Genomic DNA, 15,352 nt, shown 5'->3' on the forward strand with positions numbered 1-15,352 from the left:
CCAGACACCACCTCCTCAGCTTTCCACCCTTGGCTCAGCAACTGTCCAACCATGTTCTCTCCTGAGCAGTCCCTGGAAGAGGAATTTTCTGAAGTGCTAGGAAAACTTCAGAACATGTATAGCACTGCTTGCACATGCAGTGTGTTTATGCATCAAAGCTGATCTGGCTGGTGATGACCTTGGGCTCAAAGTTAGGTTTTCTTTTTAGGGAATGATCAAATAATTGCATGTGATCAAGTTTTAGCAGCTTAGCAAATGACCCTAATGGTTGAATCACCACTGCTGTTCATCTTTCACTCAAGTTGAACCAAATGGACTTTAGTTCACAGATGGAGTAAGCTAAGAGTATGAGCAAGGACAGTGACAGCAGACCAGCTGGTTGTTGGCAACTTCCTCATTCTCAGAAGCTTGGTCACCTTTGTGCACCCAGTGTACAGCACAGCCCTTTCACAATACCTGGACCCGTTTAATTTTTTCTGTGCCTCTGTTCTTCCTGCCAGTCCATGCACTTAGCATGTGAAGAACATGTCAGATGCTGTCTGTATTGCTGAGTGCATTTGACAGGGTCAGCATTGAATTACATGGAAAATTGTTCAGCTGCTTGATCACTCACTGAATAAGGCTTGCTCATAGCTAAATCTGTACTGCTTGTATATTGCACTGTGAGACTTGTCTGATTTATCTCAACTGCTTAGAGGGGCTCAGAAGTACAATATAAAGCTTATTGAGAAATGCAGTTTAGTCCCTCTGGAGAATCATCACTTTTTCTTTGTGCTGTGGCCACGTTCCTTTGGATGTTCTCTAGAGTGATGGTTGTGCAGTGTTTTAGGTGCTGCTGCCCCTACTTGAGGGTGCTGCATGTTTTTTGAGCTAAATGAAGAGAAGATAGATCCGCATTAGTCACACAACCGATCAATGTTTTGAGGCTTCTTTTTAAACTTTAGAGATTACAGTACTGCTAATGGAAGAACTGATAACAAATCCAATGAACTGGGTGGGAATTATTTATGTAACTTCATGAATTTTAGAGGGGGGGTAGGGGAACCCTGCTGCAATCTGTGATAACTGAACTGTTCACTGAAAAAAGTAGACTAAAAGCCAGGAACAAACCCAGACTAATGATGTTTAACTGTATGGTTTCTTTTTGTTTTAGGCTTTCCTGACAAAGTAACAATAAAGCAATGCTACCGTCTTCTGGGAAACAGCCTCAATGTACATGTGGTAGCAAAGTTGATCTCTGTTCTACTTGGATAATTTAGAGCCTGAATCTGATGAGTACAGACTGGTGATGGAAAATACATCCATGTTTCAAGAGAAAGCTGATGGTAGCTAAATAAAAACCATGCCTTACCAAGCAGTTCTGATATATTTTTAATAGCTTGATGTTATGGTGGATTTGCACTTTAGAGGTGTTTTATTCAAATGGAAGTTTCCAGGACTTAATTACTTTATTTAAATGTCATTTTTAGTTTACAAAATAAAAAAAGCAGCATTTACATGTGCCTTGATGAAAATTGTTAAAACTATTTTATCTTAAAGCTGTCTTCTCAGTACAGTATGAAAAATCTGTAAATGTAAAAGCTGTTTTAATTAATTGCAGAGACCAAGTTCTACATGTAAAATGTCTTCATCAGTAAACATCACTGATCCCTTCCTAAAATATTTATTGTATATATGATCTGAAATTTTGATGTGTTTTTGTAGCTAATTAAACTATTCAGTATTTTGTATACAATTTTTAAGATTACACAGTGTCATCCTTAGTTTATGGTTGTCTCATCCTCTCTAAATACTTGTAGGTTTCTGGAACCCAACTGTATCTGTCTGGAATGATTTGTTTTAGGTGCAGCTGAATAAAAATATTTCAAGATTATCACAATCCTGATAATGACTTGCCTGTTTCTGTTCTCACTTATATTATTCAGGATAAGATCATTGAACCTTACACAAGACCTACAGATAAAAGGCCTTAAAACTTCAAGGGCTGCAAAGAGTAGTAAGAAGGGCTTCTACAGGTGTGTCAGCCAGAAAAGGAAGGTCAAAGCAAGCATACCCTGGCTGATGAGCAAGATTGGCAAACTGGTAACGATGGATGAGAAGGCTGAGGTTCTCAACAACTTTTTGCCTCAGTCTTCACTGGAAATCTCTCTGCCCACACCTCTCAAGTGGAGGGACTGCAGGACGGGGACTGGAGGAGCAAAGTCCCTCCCACTGTAAGAGAAGATCAGGTTTGTGACCACCTGAGGAACCTGAACATGCATAAGTCTCTGGGACCTGATGAGATGCATGGCAGAGTCCTGAGGGAACTGGCTGATGTAGTTGCCAAGCCACTCTTCATGATATTTGAAGTCATGGCAATCAGGCGAAGGCCCTGGGAACTACCAACCTGTCAACCTCACCTATGTGCCTGGGAAGATCATGGTTTAGATCCCCCTAGAATCTATTCTAAGGCACATGGAGGACAGGGAGGTGATTTGATACAGCCAGCACAGCGTCACCAGGGGAAAGTCCTGACTGACCAACCTAGTGGCCTTCTGTGATGGAGTGACTGCATCAGTGGGCAAGGGAAGAGCTATGGATGTCATCTATCTGGGCCTCAGTAAGGCCTTTGACACGGTCCCCTACAACATCATTCTCTCTGAATTGGAGAGATAGGGATTTAATGGGTGGACTGTTTGGTGGATGAGGAATTGGTTGGATGGTCGCATCCAGAAGGTACATGTTAATGGCTCACTGTCCAAATGGAGATCAGTGATGAGTGGTGTCCCTCAGGGGCCTGTACTGGGACCAGTGCTGTTTAATGTCTTCATCAATGACACAGACAGTGGGACCGAGCACACCCTCAGCAAGTTTGCAGATGACAGCAAGCTGAGGGGTGAAGTTGACACACCTGAGGGATGGGATGCCATCCAGAGGGACCTGGACAGGCTTGAGAAGTGAGCCCATGTGAACCTCCTGAGGTTCAAGAAGGCCAAGTGCAGGGTCCTGCATATGAGTTGGGGCAACCTCCAGTATTGATACAGGCTGGGGGACGAAGGGATTGAGAGCAGCCTTGTGGAAAAGGACGTGGGGGTGCTGGTGGATGGAAAGCTGGGCTTGAGCCAGCAATGTACATGTGCAGCCCAGGAAGCCAACCGTATCCTGGGCTGCATCAAGAAAAGTGTGGCCAGCAGGTTGAGGTTGGGGATTGTCCCTCCTCTACTCTGCTCTCATGAGACCCCACCTGCAGTACTGCGTCCAGCTCTGGGGTCCTCAGCGCAGGAAAGACATGAACCTGTGTCCTGGTTTTGACTGAGACAAAGTTAATTTTCTTCCTAGTAGCTGGTACAGTACTGTGTTTAGTTTGAGAATAATGTTGATAACACTGATATTTTAGTTGTTGCTGAGTAGTGCTTTTCCTAAATTAAGGATTTCTCAGATTCCCATGCTCTGCCAGTGAGCAGGTGCACAAGAAGCTGTGAGGGATCATGGCCAGGAGAGCCAAAGGGATGTTCCATAATGAACATCATACTCAGTATATAAACTGGGGGAGTTGGCTGGGAAGGGTGAATTGCTGCTCGGGCATTGATCAGTGGATGGTGCATTGTGCATCACTTGTAGTTTCTTGGGTTTTATTTTTCTCTCTGCTATGTTAATTTTCATTACTATTATTATTGTCATTAGTAGTATTATAATCATCATAATATTTTATTTTATTTTCACCATTAAACTGTTCTTAACCCACAAGTTTTATTTTTTTTTCCTGAATGTGTTCCCCGTCCCACTGTGAGGTTAGAGGAGAGAGCAGGCAGCTGCATGGTGCTGAGTTGCCAGCTGGGGTTAACCATGACAACCTGTTAGAGCGAGCCCAGAGCAGGCCATGAGGATGATCAGGGGACTGGAGCACCTCTCCTGTGAGGCCAGGCTGAGAGAGTTGGGGTTGTTCAGCCTAGAGAAGAGAAGGCTCCAGGGAGAACTTTTAGCAGCCTTCCAGTACTTAAAGTGGCCTTATAAGTAAGATGGGAACAAACTTTTTGTCAGGGCCTGTTGCAGAAAGACACAGGGTAGTGGTTTTAAACTAAAAGAGGGTAGATTTCAACTAGATACAAGGAAGAAATTTTTTACAATGAGGGTGCTGAAACACTGGAACAGGTTTCCCAGAGAGGTGGTAGATGCCCATCCCTGGGAACATTCAAGGTCAAGTTGGACGGGGCTTTGAGCAACCTGATCTAGTTGAAGATGTCCCTGCTGATTGCAAAGTGGTGTTGGACTAGATGACCTTTAAAGGTCCCTTCCAACCCAAAGCGTTCTATGATTCTATCATAAATTTAAAAGCTCCATGTTTAGGTTCCTATGACATAAGAACTGGAGAAAAACTAAACAGGCTGCTTCTAAAGAATTCTTCACGAAACTTAGCAGTAGTACTAGGGTTAGTAGTGTATGTTGGGATGAACCACTACATATGGCCAGCCAGAGTGTCACAGTTGTACACCATCTCATAGAGCTGGATTGAATGTTTTTTTAATCACTAAGTCTTTGTGAGTTTAATATCTCTGAAACAATAGAGAAAATTATGGGAAAACTGAAAGCCTTCTGAAGAAGCACATGTTCCAGTTGTTCTCTTTCCTTGCAGGTAATATTATATTGGTATCTGGAGAAATAACAGCTTGAGGGAAGAATAGGGGAGGTGTTACTTAGTAAGCATCCATTAGGGAGCTGGTGTGTCACAAAACTGAAGGATTTCTTTGATTGGTCATAGTCCCTGTGCCCCAAAGCAGTAAGTCATCAAATCTGTCAGTTCTGAAAATGATTGATTTTTTTTTTTTCTATGGGATGACATAGGAACAGTCATGGTGTATCTCATCTATGCTTGGTAATGCAGGAGAAACTAAAGACTGTAGAGAAGAGAGCTGCTGTAGAGATACTGCAGCTATTCTCATCTATTGTAGTCCTGAAAAAGAAAAGGACTACTTTTGTAGTCCTTTGTCATTTTGTGCCATACTTCATCTTATGCTGACTCCTTGTGTATTTCTTCTTCAGTGTTGATTTGCATGCTGCTTCTGGACTGTTAAAACCAGGAGAAGCTTGGGTTGACCTACTTCAGCCTGTCTTATTCTCAAAGAGCATTTGGACTGCTTGGGCTGTTCCAGCTATAAAAGAGAAATAGAAATGGATTCTCCTAAAAGAGCTTTGGACTAGTCTCTAGAGAAGGATGAGATTGGCTTCTGTCTTTACCTGGTCTCTTGTAGTATTGTAATGGCAAAAATGTACTAGACTAATGTTAGGCTGTGCCTACTACTAAACTGCAAAGAGCAAGTCTGTTTTAGACAGTGTTATGAACCAGTTACCTGTTTATGTGGTGGTTATTGTGTAGATTTAACAGCCAGATCTATATGGTCTTGTTCTTGGGAGAAATAATAGGAAGATCTGTTGCTATCTAACATAACCAAACATTGAAATGAAAACAAAAGAGATCGATTTTATGTATAAATTGGGATTTCTTTCTGCTACACCATGTAAATAGTCTGTTCATTTTCCCTCACTATAATATTTGTCAAAATATTACTATTAACAATTAATTTTCAATTCCATTATTTGTAAACATGTTTTAATGATTTATATGTTTATATACTTCTAAGCAAGCAGTATTAAAGTGTAAGTTAGAAGTTATCTAGCTGCATCTAAAACTGATATAACAATACAGCCTGTTACATGTTGACAGTGAATTTTAATTCAGTGTGATTGTGAAGACTGAAATCTGTTTGCTAATCAGAACTATTTCTGAAGGACGTATTTTGAAAGAACAGATGTCAGAGTTGTAAATATATATTTGAGTATTGTACCCCTGCTAACCCTGTAATACCAGTGCAGCTAAATTGAGTGACTGCTTCTTATCACATCAGTTTGTCATTAACAGACTCATTTATTGAGCTCTGCTGGGTTGCACCTGCTTGACCTCCCTTGATGATCACGTTGCTTCCTTTTCCAAGCAGTCTTCGAATCGTAAGTGCTTTGCAGCCTGCATCAGTGCTGCACTTTGCAACTTCAGCTTAAGCATTTTCACAGCAATGAAATGTCATTACAAAAGCAGCTGAAAGGTAAATGAGTGAAATCTGGAAGACAGCTCTGGAAAGGGAAGGAGATTTCCAGAATCTGATTTTTGTTTTTGCAGCTCACTTTTTCTTCACATCTGAAACACATTTCATTATCTGAGTGAGATTATATAGTTGCATTCCATCAAACTTGAGAAGCTCCACTGAGGAAAGGAATGTCATATTTGGTGGTGTTGTATATATGCAGTCATTTTTGAAGCTTGACAGTTATCTTACAGAATGTTTTACCTACGTAAAATTGTCTTTATCTGAATTAGTCTAGGAATTCCCTGTACTCATGAAGAAACCTGTGTAGCAGTGAAGTTACTAAAATGCCATTTATCACAGTGGGTTTGAATATTTTTTTGATACATGAACTGAATATTTTCCAGTGGATGTGCATACTTCCATGCAGTGACTGTAAGGTGCCTGCCTGCAGGTTTTTATATCTCACCTTTTGCTGACCCTCTTAGGGGGAGTATAAGGATCATCAGAAGTCTGTGTATTACATGCTGGAAAAATATTGCTATCGTAACACTATCATTATGTCTTAAAATTAGTCATGGGTAAGGCCGTTCTTTTTCCTAAAGAGACATCTTGATAGAAAAAAATTGGATTTGGAGGAGGCAAAGTAATAATTGGTTAAGAACACTAGACATTTCTGGGCAGTCTTATATAAATAGTGTATAAAAAAGAAATTATCAAGGAAATATCTGAGGAAAAATAATGTGAAAGTATACGAAACTAGGCATAGAGGCCTAAATGAATTCCAGTAACTGTTTTCTTGTTTAGTAACAAACTTGTTTAAATAGGTAATTGATATCCAAGAAACCAGGGAAAATTAAGTATTGAGTAGTGATAGTATGTCAATTTAAATGTTAATTGTGAAGAGTGTGAAGACATTTGTGTTATTTATATCTTTATTTGATTTCATTGTTTGGGCAATTTATATAGCTTTTGAAGAAAAGAAATATGTGGCCTTAGATGACCAGGCAGCCATCTGTGAAGAAAGACAACTGAGTTGTTCTCTTTGACTTTCTTCCACCTGGTCCTTTTGACTGTGGGAGGAAGCATGGACAAGGGATCTTTTGGTAAGAGCTCTGATAAAGCAAAAAGCAGAGTTGGAGGGGCTAAATTTCAGTAGAATACAGCACTTTTAGGGAGAGAGGGTTGTTGGAGGGACTTTCAGGTGGCAACTCTAGTTAGGTACCCTTCAGGGAATCAGAAATCTCTGCATTAAAGTCGTCCCTAAAATCTCCTCCAGAGGGGAGCCTCTCTGATTTTAAACACAGGAATACATCCTGAAATCCCAGCTTCATTCAGAGCATGTTTATCTTGCCCTTTTGTCCATGCATTGGGCTGTTGTAACTCAAACATTTTAAAATTACAACCTGGCAGTTGGAAGCAAAGTACATTGATGGTGCTAATATATTTTTTCATACTGAGACACTAATAAATAGTTTTGATTAGTACAGATGCTTGCCCTGTATATATTAAAAAAAAAAAAAGAAAAAAAGAAACTAATCCCATTCTGTTTCTAAATATTACACTTAAACCTGGGATACTACTCAGAATTGATATTTCTGAGTGGCATTTTGACTGTATATTGATCTTACCATGTGGTATTACTCATTCATTGTACATGTGTTGTAAGGTGAAGCATGGGAAGAGTTCAGAAGACTGGACAAGTTCATGGAAGAAAAATCCTTTGAGAGTACCACGTAAGTAGACTTCCAGCTGAAGAAGTTCCCAAGCTGCAAATAAATGGAGGCCAAGAGTGTACCCAGGAGAGGTACTGTATGTGTTTGCCCCTTTGTGTACTCTTCATTTCCTAACTGCTCTTAGCCGCTGTTGGAGACAGGGTACTGACCAAGGTGTATCTTTTTCTAACCCAGTATGACCACTCTTACTTCCTTATATTTGTGTGGTGACAGAATGCCAATATTTTTAATCACAGCATCAGTACATGGCAAATGATTTATGGACTGAGCTCAGATGTAAGCCTCTCAATAAAGCCAACAGTACAGAATAGAACAAATCTGAGGGAGGTTGCGCAGCCAGGTCCATTCATGGCTTTAGGGTTATTAGTGGAGAAGGGTGATTATACAAATGGAAGTCCCTAAAAATAACTCCAATGTACATTAAAGCAATTGGAATGTGCTAAAAGGACTGGAATAATCAATAGAAAATAACAAAGCCAATGTAACTAACTGGAAACTTTTAATGAACCTAATTTCAGAAAAGAATGAAACAGAAAATAGGAAGCATCGAAGTGGGTGGTGGTTTGTAGAAACAACATGTAGGAAGAAAAATCAGAAAGACAGAGGAACCAAAATATGAGTCTTATCATGAAACTAAAAACCTAATATATGTGATAAAGGAACCCAGAGAGAATTGGGACAGTAGATCAATTCCAGATGAAGTAGCTAACTAAATCAAAACTCATCTCTGTTATTTGCTGTTAAAAACTGAAAATGTAGATTTCCTGGCCAGTTAGTTTAACTTCATCAGCAGTAACTTATTAACTTCATCAACTGTGTTGAAGGAGCAAAATCTTAAGCAGGTGTCAGAGGGTGGTATGCTGAGAAGTAAAATAAATCCTTGAGGAGTGGTGTGGGAAGTGGAGCCTTGCAGCTTCTGCAGCCCCTGAGGAATACGGCATTGTTTACACCAGTAATTTCCACATTTGTACCATGGAGGTAACAGTGCTGCTTTGTATGTTATGTGTCACTTTTGAACCCTGGACTGTTACTAGAAAGAGGGAAGATGAGACAGGATAAAGGAAAATGAAGATGGAAGTACTGGGAGACATGAACTCAGATGTGGGGAAACTCAGGTAAACATGCACTACTTGGGATTAAACCAGCAACAGGGCTAGATTTATAATTGCTTGCAAATATTTGAGTCATAACATTGAATAGCAGGGATCCTTCTTGCGTCTATAGAACAAAATGAAGGATTGTTAGTCTTCCATTAAAAAAATTAACCAGGTTGGGATTCACACCAATAGTTGCCCTTTCCCCATATAAAAAGGGAGCATTGTCAAAGACTCATGTCATGTCTCTGCATCTGAGTTGCTTTCCTAAGTGCAGTTAATGTGTATTTAATTTTTGGCCATAATATGAGTCAGCTCTTGACTTCTACAGCAGAGTCTTTGCGTTGCAGGCACGTACTGCTGGAGAAATAGAGGGACACCACCATTTCATTTTACACAGCTACACAAGATGGTGGTAGACTGTAGTCCCTGCTAGTACAGGATGAACTTAGAATAGATGGAGACAAATGCTCCATTACTTCCTGCCAAATCTGTGCACAACCTATACTCTTCAGAGGTGTTTCCTCAGCCTAATGTCAGTGAGGTAATGAACAATCTGTCCCGGGGGGAGGTGTTCGTGCCAGCTCTCTGTGTGAGGAAGAACAGCCCCTATTCTTACGCCAGACATTAGCAGGGTTTCCACTCTGTTCCTCCAAAAATGATGTTTCAATTCAATATATTTCAGTAAAATGAAAAGGTGTGGACCTATTTTTCTCCTTACGATGGTTTATAAATTTCCCAGCTTGGCCAGCCTAAGGTGCATTCACTAGGAATAGCGAGCAAATTAACTAAAATCTGGAAGGTCTAGTGAAATGGAAAATAGTGTGTCATGCAAGGCTTGGAAAGAGAGCTCTGGACATCTATCTATCCTGTAATCAGTGCTTACTCAAAGTCACCTGCTCTTCAAGTCAACCATTTTCTAAGCTGCACAAAGAGAAGGTGAAAACAGTTATTTCTTCCTCCTTGCATTAGCAGCTCTCTTCCCATCCTCTATGGTTTATTGCTCATTGGTCATTTGGTATATTGGAGTTAATTAGTTGGATAGGTTAAGCTTGAATCAAAGATAGGCAGCAGAGAGGGACAATGCATACTCAGTATGCAAAAGAAATTAATAGAGAAAAGGAAGGGGTTTGTAGGTCACAACCAAAGTCCAGGCTGAAAACTGTCAGCACACAGTAGACTTTGTGCCTTCAGGAAGTCCCTGAAGTTTGCATACCTTCAACTGGCCTGCTAGGAAGTACAGGTTTAGTTGGCCCATGGTTTCTTCAAGTTTTCAACAACTGAGGATACAATTCTGTATTTTCGTGTAAACACTATCCCCTATGATGGCAAAGGACAGCACATGTGGATTCCTCCTCATGTTCCTCTGTTCTGTCAGCAACAGCTGATAGACTCGATCTGGAGGCCACGGGCTGCTGCAGAGCAGGTGAACATCCAGAGGGCTGAGCTGCTGCTACTGCATGGGTGGACATATGGGATGGGCTGTTCCCCACGGGCTCAGGAGAAGCTTCATCTCTGCCCTTCCAGACCTCCAGGCAGCAGCCATAACTGTTGGGTTACCCTTATAACAGTCTTTGTGAGCACAAGAAAGTTGTTCAGCAGGCTCACACTGTTTGTTCTGAATTCTGATAAGTTTCTATAAAACACAGATAATGTAATAAAAATCTAGGTTTTATGCAAGCAACAGAAAATAGTGGAGGTGATGGCATGCAGCTGATACAATCTTAGACATTACAGTTATTCATAGTAAGAGCCAAGTTATTATCCATGGCAGCACCACAAACATTAGACGTCCTGGCTTCACACTCATTTTCACAGTCCACCTCTGTCTCTTTTTGAGGTGACAGTATTTTTTGTTGCCATATCTTATTTCTTCTCAGGGTGCTTTGACCTCGTAACATTTCTGTCTGTGAAAGCTGTAGTTTGTCCAGTCCCCCAGCTCCAGGGCATGTCCCACAGATCTGTGGGACATCTGTAGGTGACAAGTGTAAACTGGAGCAGAAAGGAAGGCTGGGCAGGGTTAGGAAATGGAGGAGTTCCATGGCCTTCAGGAAGGTCTAGGACTTAAAGGATCAGTGAATGGTGGCTACTATTATCTTCAAGCAAGAGCAGTTACAACTGTTGCTACTCTTTTCTTCTTAGTAGGGGTTTGAAATGTGAGCAACCCGAATGATTAGTCTACTAAACAAAAAGGAAAATCAAAAAGAATGGTGGTGAACCTGAAAGTTCAAGTAGCTCCCAGTATGAGGAAGGAAAAGATACACAAAGCTCCCGTAAGCAGGGAGAGGAAAACACAGCAAGGGCTTGTGCAAGGGCAATATGGAGACTGGCAAAAGCAAAAGGGTGATGGGATGTGGACTCTGACATGGCTTCCAGCAGCAACAGCCTGAGCCTCAGACAAGTACTGACAAGCATCTGGGTGGGACACTTCTTTTGAGAAGGCTGCGTGGTGCTGCTGAAGAGTAGAGGAAAATGGGGTCAAGATTAAAATTTTGGCTCTAAGAACAGACTGATTTGCATTTTTTTGATTACTTTTGAGCCTCCTTTTAATTATTCCTTAATCTTCTGCATTGTCTGTGGCTGGCCCTGAATTTGGGAGCCCTAGTGTGTGCAGTGAAGTCAGCCTACTCATGCCAGAAAAAATGCAGTCCCCTTGGTGTTTGATCATCTCCCCAGGATCTGCAAACTGAGTTATCCTTGAGTCAGAGCAACCATATTTGGTTAAAACTGTATTTTGCTGTTGTAATCCATGGGACGCTGTTTGGTACTGCTAACTTGTTTGTGTCATCCGCCCAATAAATTACTGGCTGGAAACTTCTCTTTCAATACAAATATTCCTTGCCAGCCACTGTAGGTTTTATGTGTGGGATTTGGGGTTTGGTTTTTTTGGTAACAGTCTAGGTCCTTTAGTGCTGCCAAATAATCTTTCCTTTGCTCATGTGGTGCAGCATGTGGGGAGAGTGAGCCATTCCCGCAGTAGCCAGCTGCAGATTACAAGGTGCTCTGAGACATTGGGGTGCTCAGCTGTATAAAGGTCAAAGACATAATGATGAAATGCACATAGATTTCAATTAATGAACTTTCAAAGCTCCTGGAACCGAAAAAAAAAACCCAAACCAAAAACAAACCACCAAACCCAGAGAAAAATACATTTAGTTCTAGAGGATTTGCATGCTGTCAATCTTTAATTAAGATACCTGAGATAAAGTTCACCCTTGCAAGACAAGACAGCAGAATGGGCACCTTGTGAATAAAGAGCTGTGTGAGAGCAAAGGGCACCTGGGCTTACAACAGTACCCTTCAGCACTGGAGGTTTTGCTTCATACACAGGACAGCTGGAGGAGAGCAATGCTTTGGGCTGCTCCTGCTCCTGGGCTTTTAGTTGCATTATTATTACTTACTGGATTGAGCTGTGAATCAAACCATGATGAAAAAAAGAGGCAGAAAAGAACCATTTATGATGAGCAGTAAGTACCATTGCTTGTAAATGATTTTGTTCGTATGGTGGCTTCTAAGTGCCAGTAATGGGAACAGAATAGCTTTACTGCAGCTCTTTTTCACATACTCTTTGGCAGATACATGTAACTAAATGATCTCTTTGTCTTTTCCATAATACAACAGGCCTCGTTTGTCCTCAGAGCAGGGTAATTTAGTGTTCCATGCTGGCTCCAGAAAAAATATTGAATTTAGAACTGGACCACTGGGGAAAATAAAAATTAATGAAGAAGACCTTGCAGAACTTCTTAGTCAGGTGATACAATAACTTTTCTGTAATATGTTTTTGTTTTCAGTTTTGCACATTAATAGTTTAATTGTCTTCAGAATTTGTCTTAGCAAATGTGTTTTGTATGATTGTTGTTTTATATTATCTGTGTCAGCACTCTAATAGGAAAGTAAGCTATTGCAGACTTGTAATCATGCCATTACAAAAAAAAAAAATTAAGTTGTGTATGTAACAGAGCTCTCTGTATTTAAGTGGACTTCATAACAGTAAAGTTAGGTGAGAACAAAACTTTTCTAAGATTTTGTAAAAGCCAAGCTTGTTTCACATTATCTCTGTTTAAACTTAGGTGAGAGAAAGTAATGCAGAGATTCAAGAACTTAAAAAAGCCAGTGTTGCCTCTCAGAATGTATCCCAGCAGGTTGCTCTGCTGACCTCCAAGGTGAGCCATGCCCTTGTGTTATCCTCCTCCAGCGTTCACAGTTTTCCATTCCTCAGATTAACATCATTGCCTGATTCATTTTAGTATTTCTGTACTCCATTTCAGGGAACTGGGGCAGAGTCCACATTTAACATCAGCTCAGAGTCCATGTTTAATGTTGAGATACTTATTCAGTAACTCTGGAGAGAGTGGAGATACCCCTGCAAATCCCATAATTTCCAGTTACCAGGATTCTTCTGCTGTTCGTTGTCTACATCTCTGTGGAATATATCCTCTAATATTTATTGAAGTAAAATCCCACTAAATTTAGGAAATGGACCATATATGTTCTTATAATTGTTAGCTGACATTCCATTCCATAGGTGAAATGGGCTATGGGGGGTTGCAGTGGAAAGAAAACAACTATGCTGTAGTTTTGTCTCTACCCTGCTACTGAAGATTTTTCTCCAACAGAAGATTTTGAAACCTTCGTCTGACTTAAGTGTCTTTTTTTACAGTGTTGCCTCAAGTTCCTTACAGGAAAATCTTTTATAGCCTAAAAGATCTTTCTTTAGGGAAATTGTGTTAATGTGTATCCATCGTATTCCCTGATGCAGTTTCAGCTTGCCTTTTGTCATCATAACCCACTGAGATATGGTGAACCTTTTCTTGGCTTTGATGTATTGTCTCAGACTTCTGTCCTTTGCATGCATGCGAGCACCCAAACAGTCCCACTGCAATATTCACATTCTCAGTGTTGAGCACCTGAATATATCTTCGCAAGACTGAGTCTTGCTTTCTGGAGCAAATGGAGACATATTTAAGCTGTCATTTTCTGAAGAGCCTAAACCACCAAAATCCCAGTGAATGGGGCCTGATTTGAACCTGATTGTCACCTGGTTACATATACCAGCTATTATCTTTTCTCAAAACAAAATACTTTGTTAGCCTACTGACATCCAGCACATACCAAGCACAATGTAATTTGCATTTCTCTTGCAGATCATGAGTCTTGACAACAAACTTCAAAGCTTAGAGCAGGTGAGTAAACGGGAAGCAAACTAGAGATCAAAAAAGAAAAACCCAGCACCAAGTAAATAAAGTGAGGTTACAATGGTTAAATAGCTAAATTATTTCTTTCCTCTCATGCATTACTCGGGAAAATTTTTTTTTGGTAACAGGAGGTAAAAAAAAAAGCCAAGATTTGTAGAGGAGGTAAAAAGCCTTCTTATGAAATATAAACTGAGTAGGAGCCTGCATTCCTTAGAGGAAAAACAGTTGTAGACTCAAGAACAAGTAGATACCAAGAAGTAGTAAACTCTTCCTTCACTGATCTGTGAGGACTGGAGAATTCAAACTGGATCTTATATCGTACTGGAAACAGCTAATTTTCAACTGTCACCTTCTCCACTGAGCTTCTGCCAAGCCAGAGCTGCCAATAAAAGCAGTTGTCAGATGAGTCACCCATACAATTGAGAAGACAAGATAACCCTCCATCTAGATTCACAGTCTGCCGCTGAAGAACAGTCTCTATTAATGCTTCTTATGGGGATTTTCTCATCCTAGTGCTTGCAGCTGGCCATCTTGTGTAAGACCAATCATATTAGTCATTATTCTGTACAGGGGTAAATGAAACAGCTCAAAACATTTACAAGTCAACCTTGCCGAAAAAAGAAAGGGGGGAGGGAGAACCCAAGAAAGAATGGAAAAAAAAAAAAAGAAAGGTTTGTCTTGAAAATAAATGCTAATGGAACACCAAATAAGCAGGAACCTCATTTTCTGCTCTTTTTCTGGGTTTCAGGCTATCCAGAGGAAAGCCTGCAGTAGTAACCCCTGTAAGAACTCGGGAACCTGTGTAAATTCACTGGATGGTTTCTTTTGCCTCTGTCCCAGCAACTGGCAGGTGAGTCTTTAGCCTCCTTGAATATGGAGTGTGTATTTTAACACTAAGGATACATCTGGCTTAGTGTAATTGTGATGAAGTGTAGCTTTTTAAGGTTGCTCAGGACAGAGTGACATATACTGAACAGCAAAGCAGCAGTATCACACTAATTATTTGATTGAATTGCAACACATTTGCTTCTTGACATTATCAATAGATACAAAAAACCCAAAACCCAAACCATTAGGCCAGACTCTGCACTGTTATCTGCAGGTGATGGCCCATGAAGTCAGTGATGCTTGGCAGTTCCTACAGCAGAGAATTAGTCTTTGGTTTTTGCTGAGCAGTGGACTGAACTGCATGCCTTGCTGTTGATCTTATGCAAGGATAGAGAGAGAATGGGGGGAAAGGAAAGATATTTATTCAAGCTCAAACAAATAAG

General features: G+C 40.5%; 2 protein-coding genes across 4 annotated transcripts in view; both read left to right on the forward strand.

Moving 5' to 3' along the window:
• Window positions 1-1,871, forward strand: part of TRDMT1 (tRNA aspartic acid methyltransferase 1) — a 45,629-nt gene extending 43,758 nt beyond the window's left edge. For all 3 annotated transcript variants that reach the window (XR_012633213.1, XM_074900199.1, XM_074900200.1), the window contains one exon: window positions 1,154-1,871. Coding sequence is in view for 2 of the 3 variants with exons in the window: in XM_074900199.1 (XP_074756300.1) it covers window positions 1,154-1,254 (101 nt within the window). In the remaining variant the exon portion in view is untranslated. The remainder of the gene's footprint in view (window positions 1-1,153) is intronic.
• Window positions 1,872-12,234: 10,363 nt separating this feature from the next.
• The window catches only part of CUBN (cubilin), a 149,698-nt gene continuing 146,580 nt past the window's right edge, over window positions 12,235-15,352 (forward strand). The window contains exons 1-5 of the mRNA XM_074897979.1: window positions 12,235-12,353; window positions 12,508-12,637; window positions 12,957-13,049; window positions 14,031-14,069; window positions 14,830-14,931. Coding sequence (XP_074754080.1) covers window positions 12,235-12,353; window positions 12,508-12,637; window positions 12,957-13,049; window positions 14,031-14,069; window positions 14,830-14,931 — 483 coding nt within the window. The remainder of the gene's footprint in view (window positions 12,354-12,507; window positions 12,638-12,956; window positions 13,050-14,030; window positions 14,070-14,829; window positions 14,932-15,352) is intronic.

The sequence above is a fragment of the Athene noctua genome, chromosome 2 (assembly GCF_965140245.1).
Source record: "Athene noctua chromosome 2, bAthNoc1.hap1.1, whole genome shotgun sequence".
NCBI classification, from domain to species: Eukaryota; Metazoa; Chordata; class Aves; order Strigiformes; family Strigidae; genus Athene; species Athene noctua.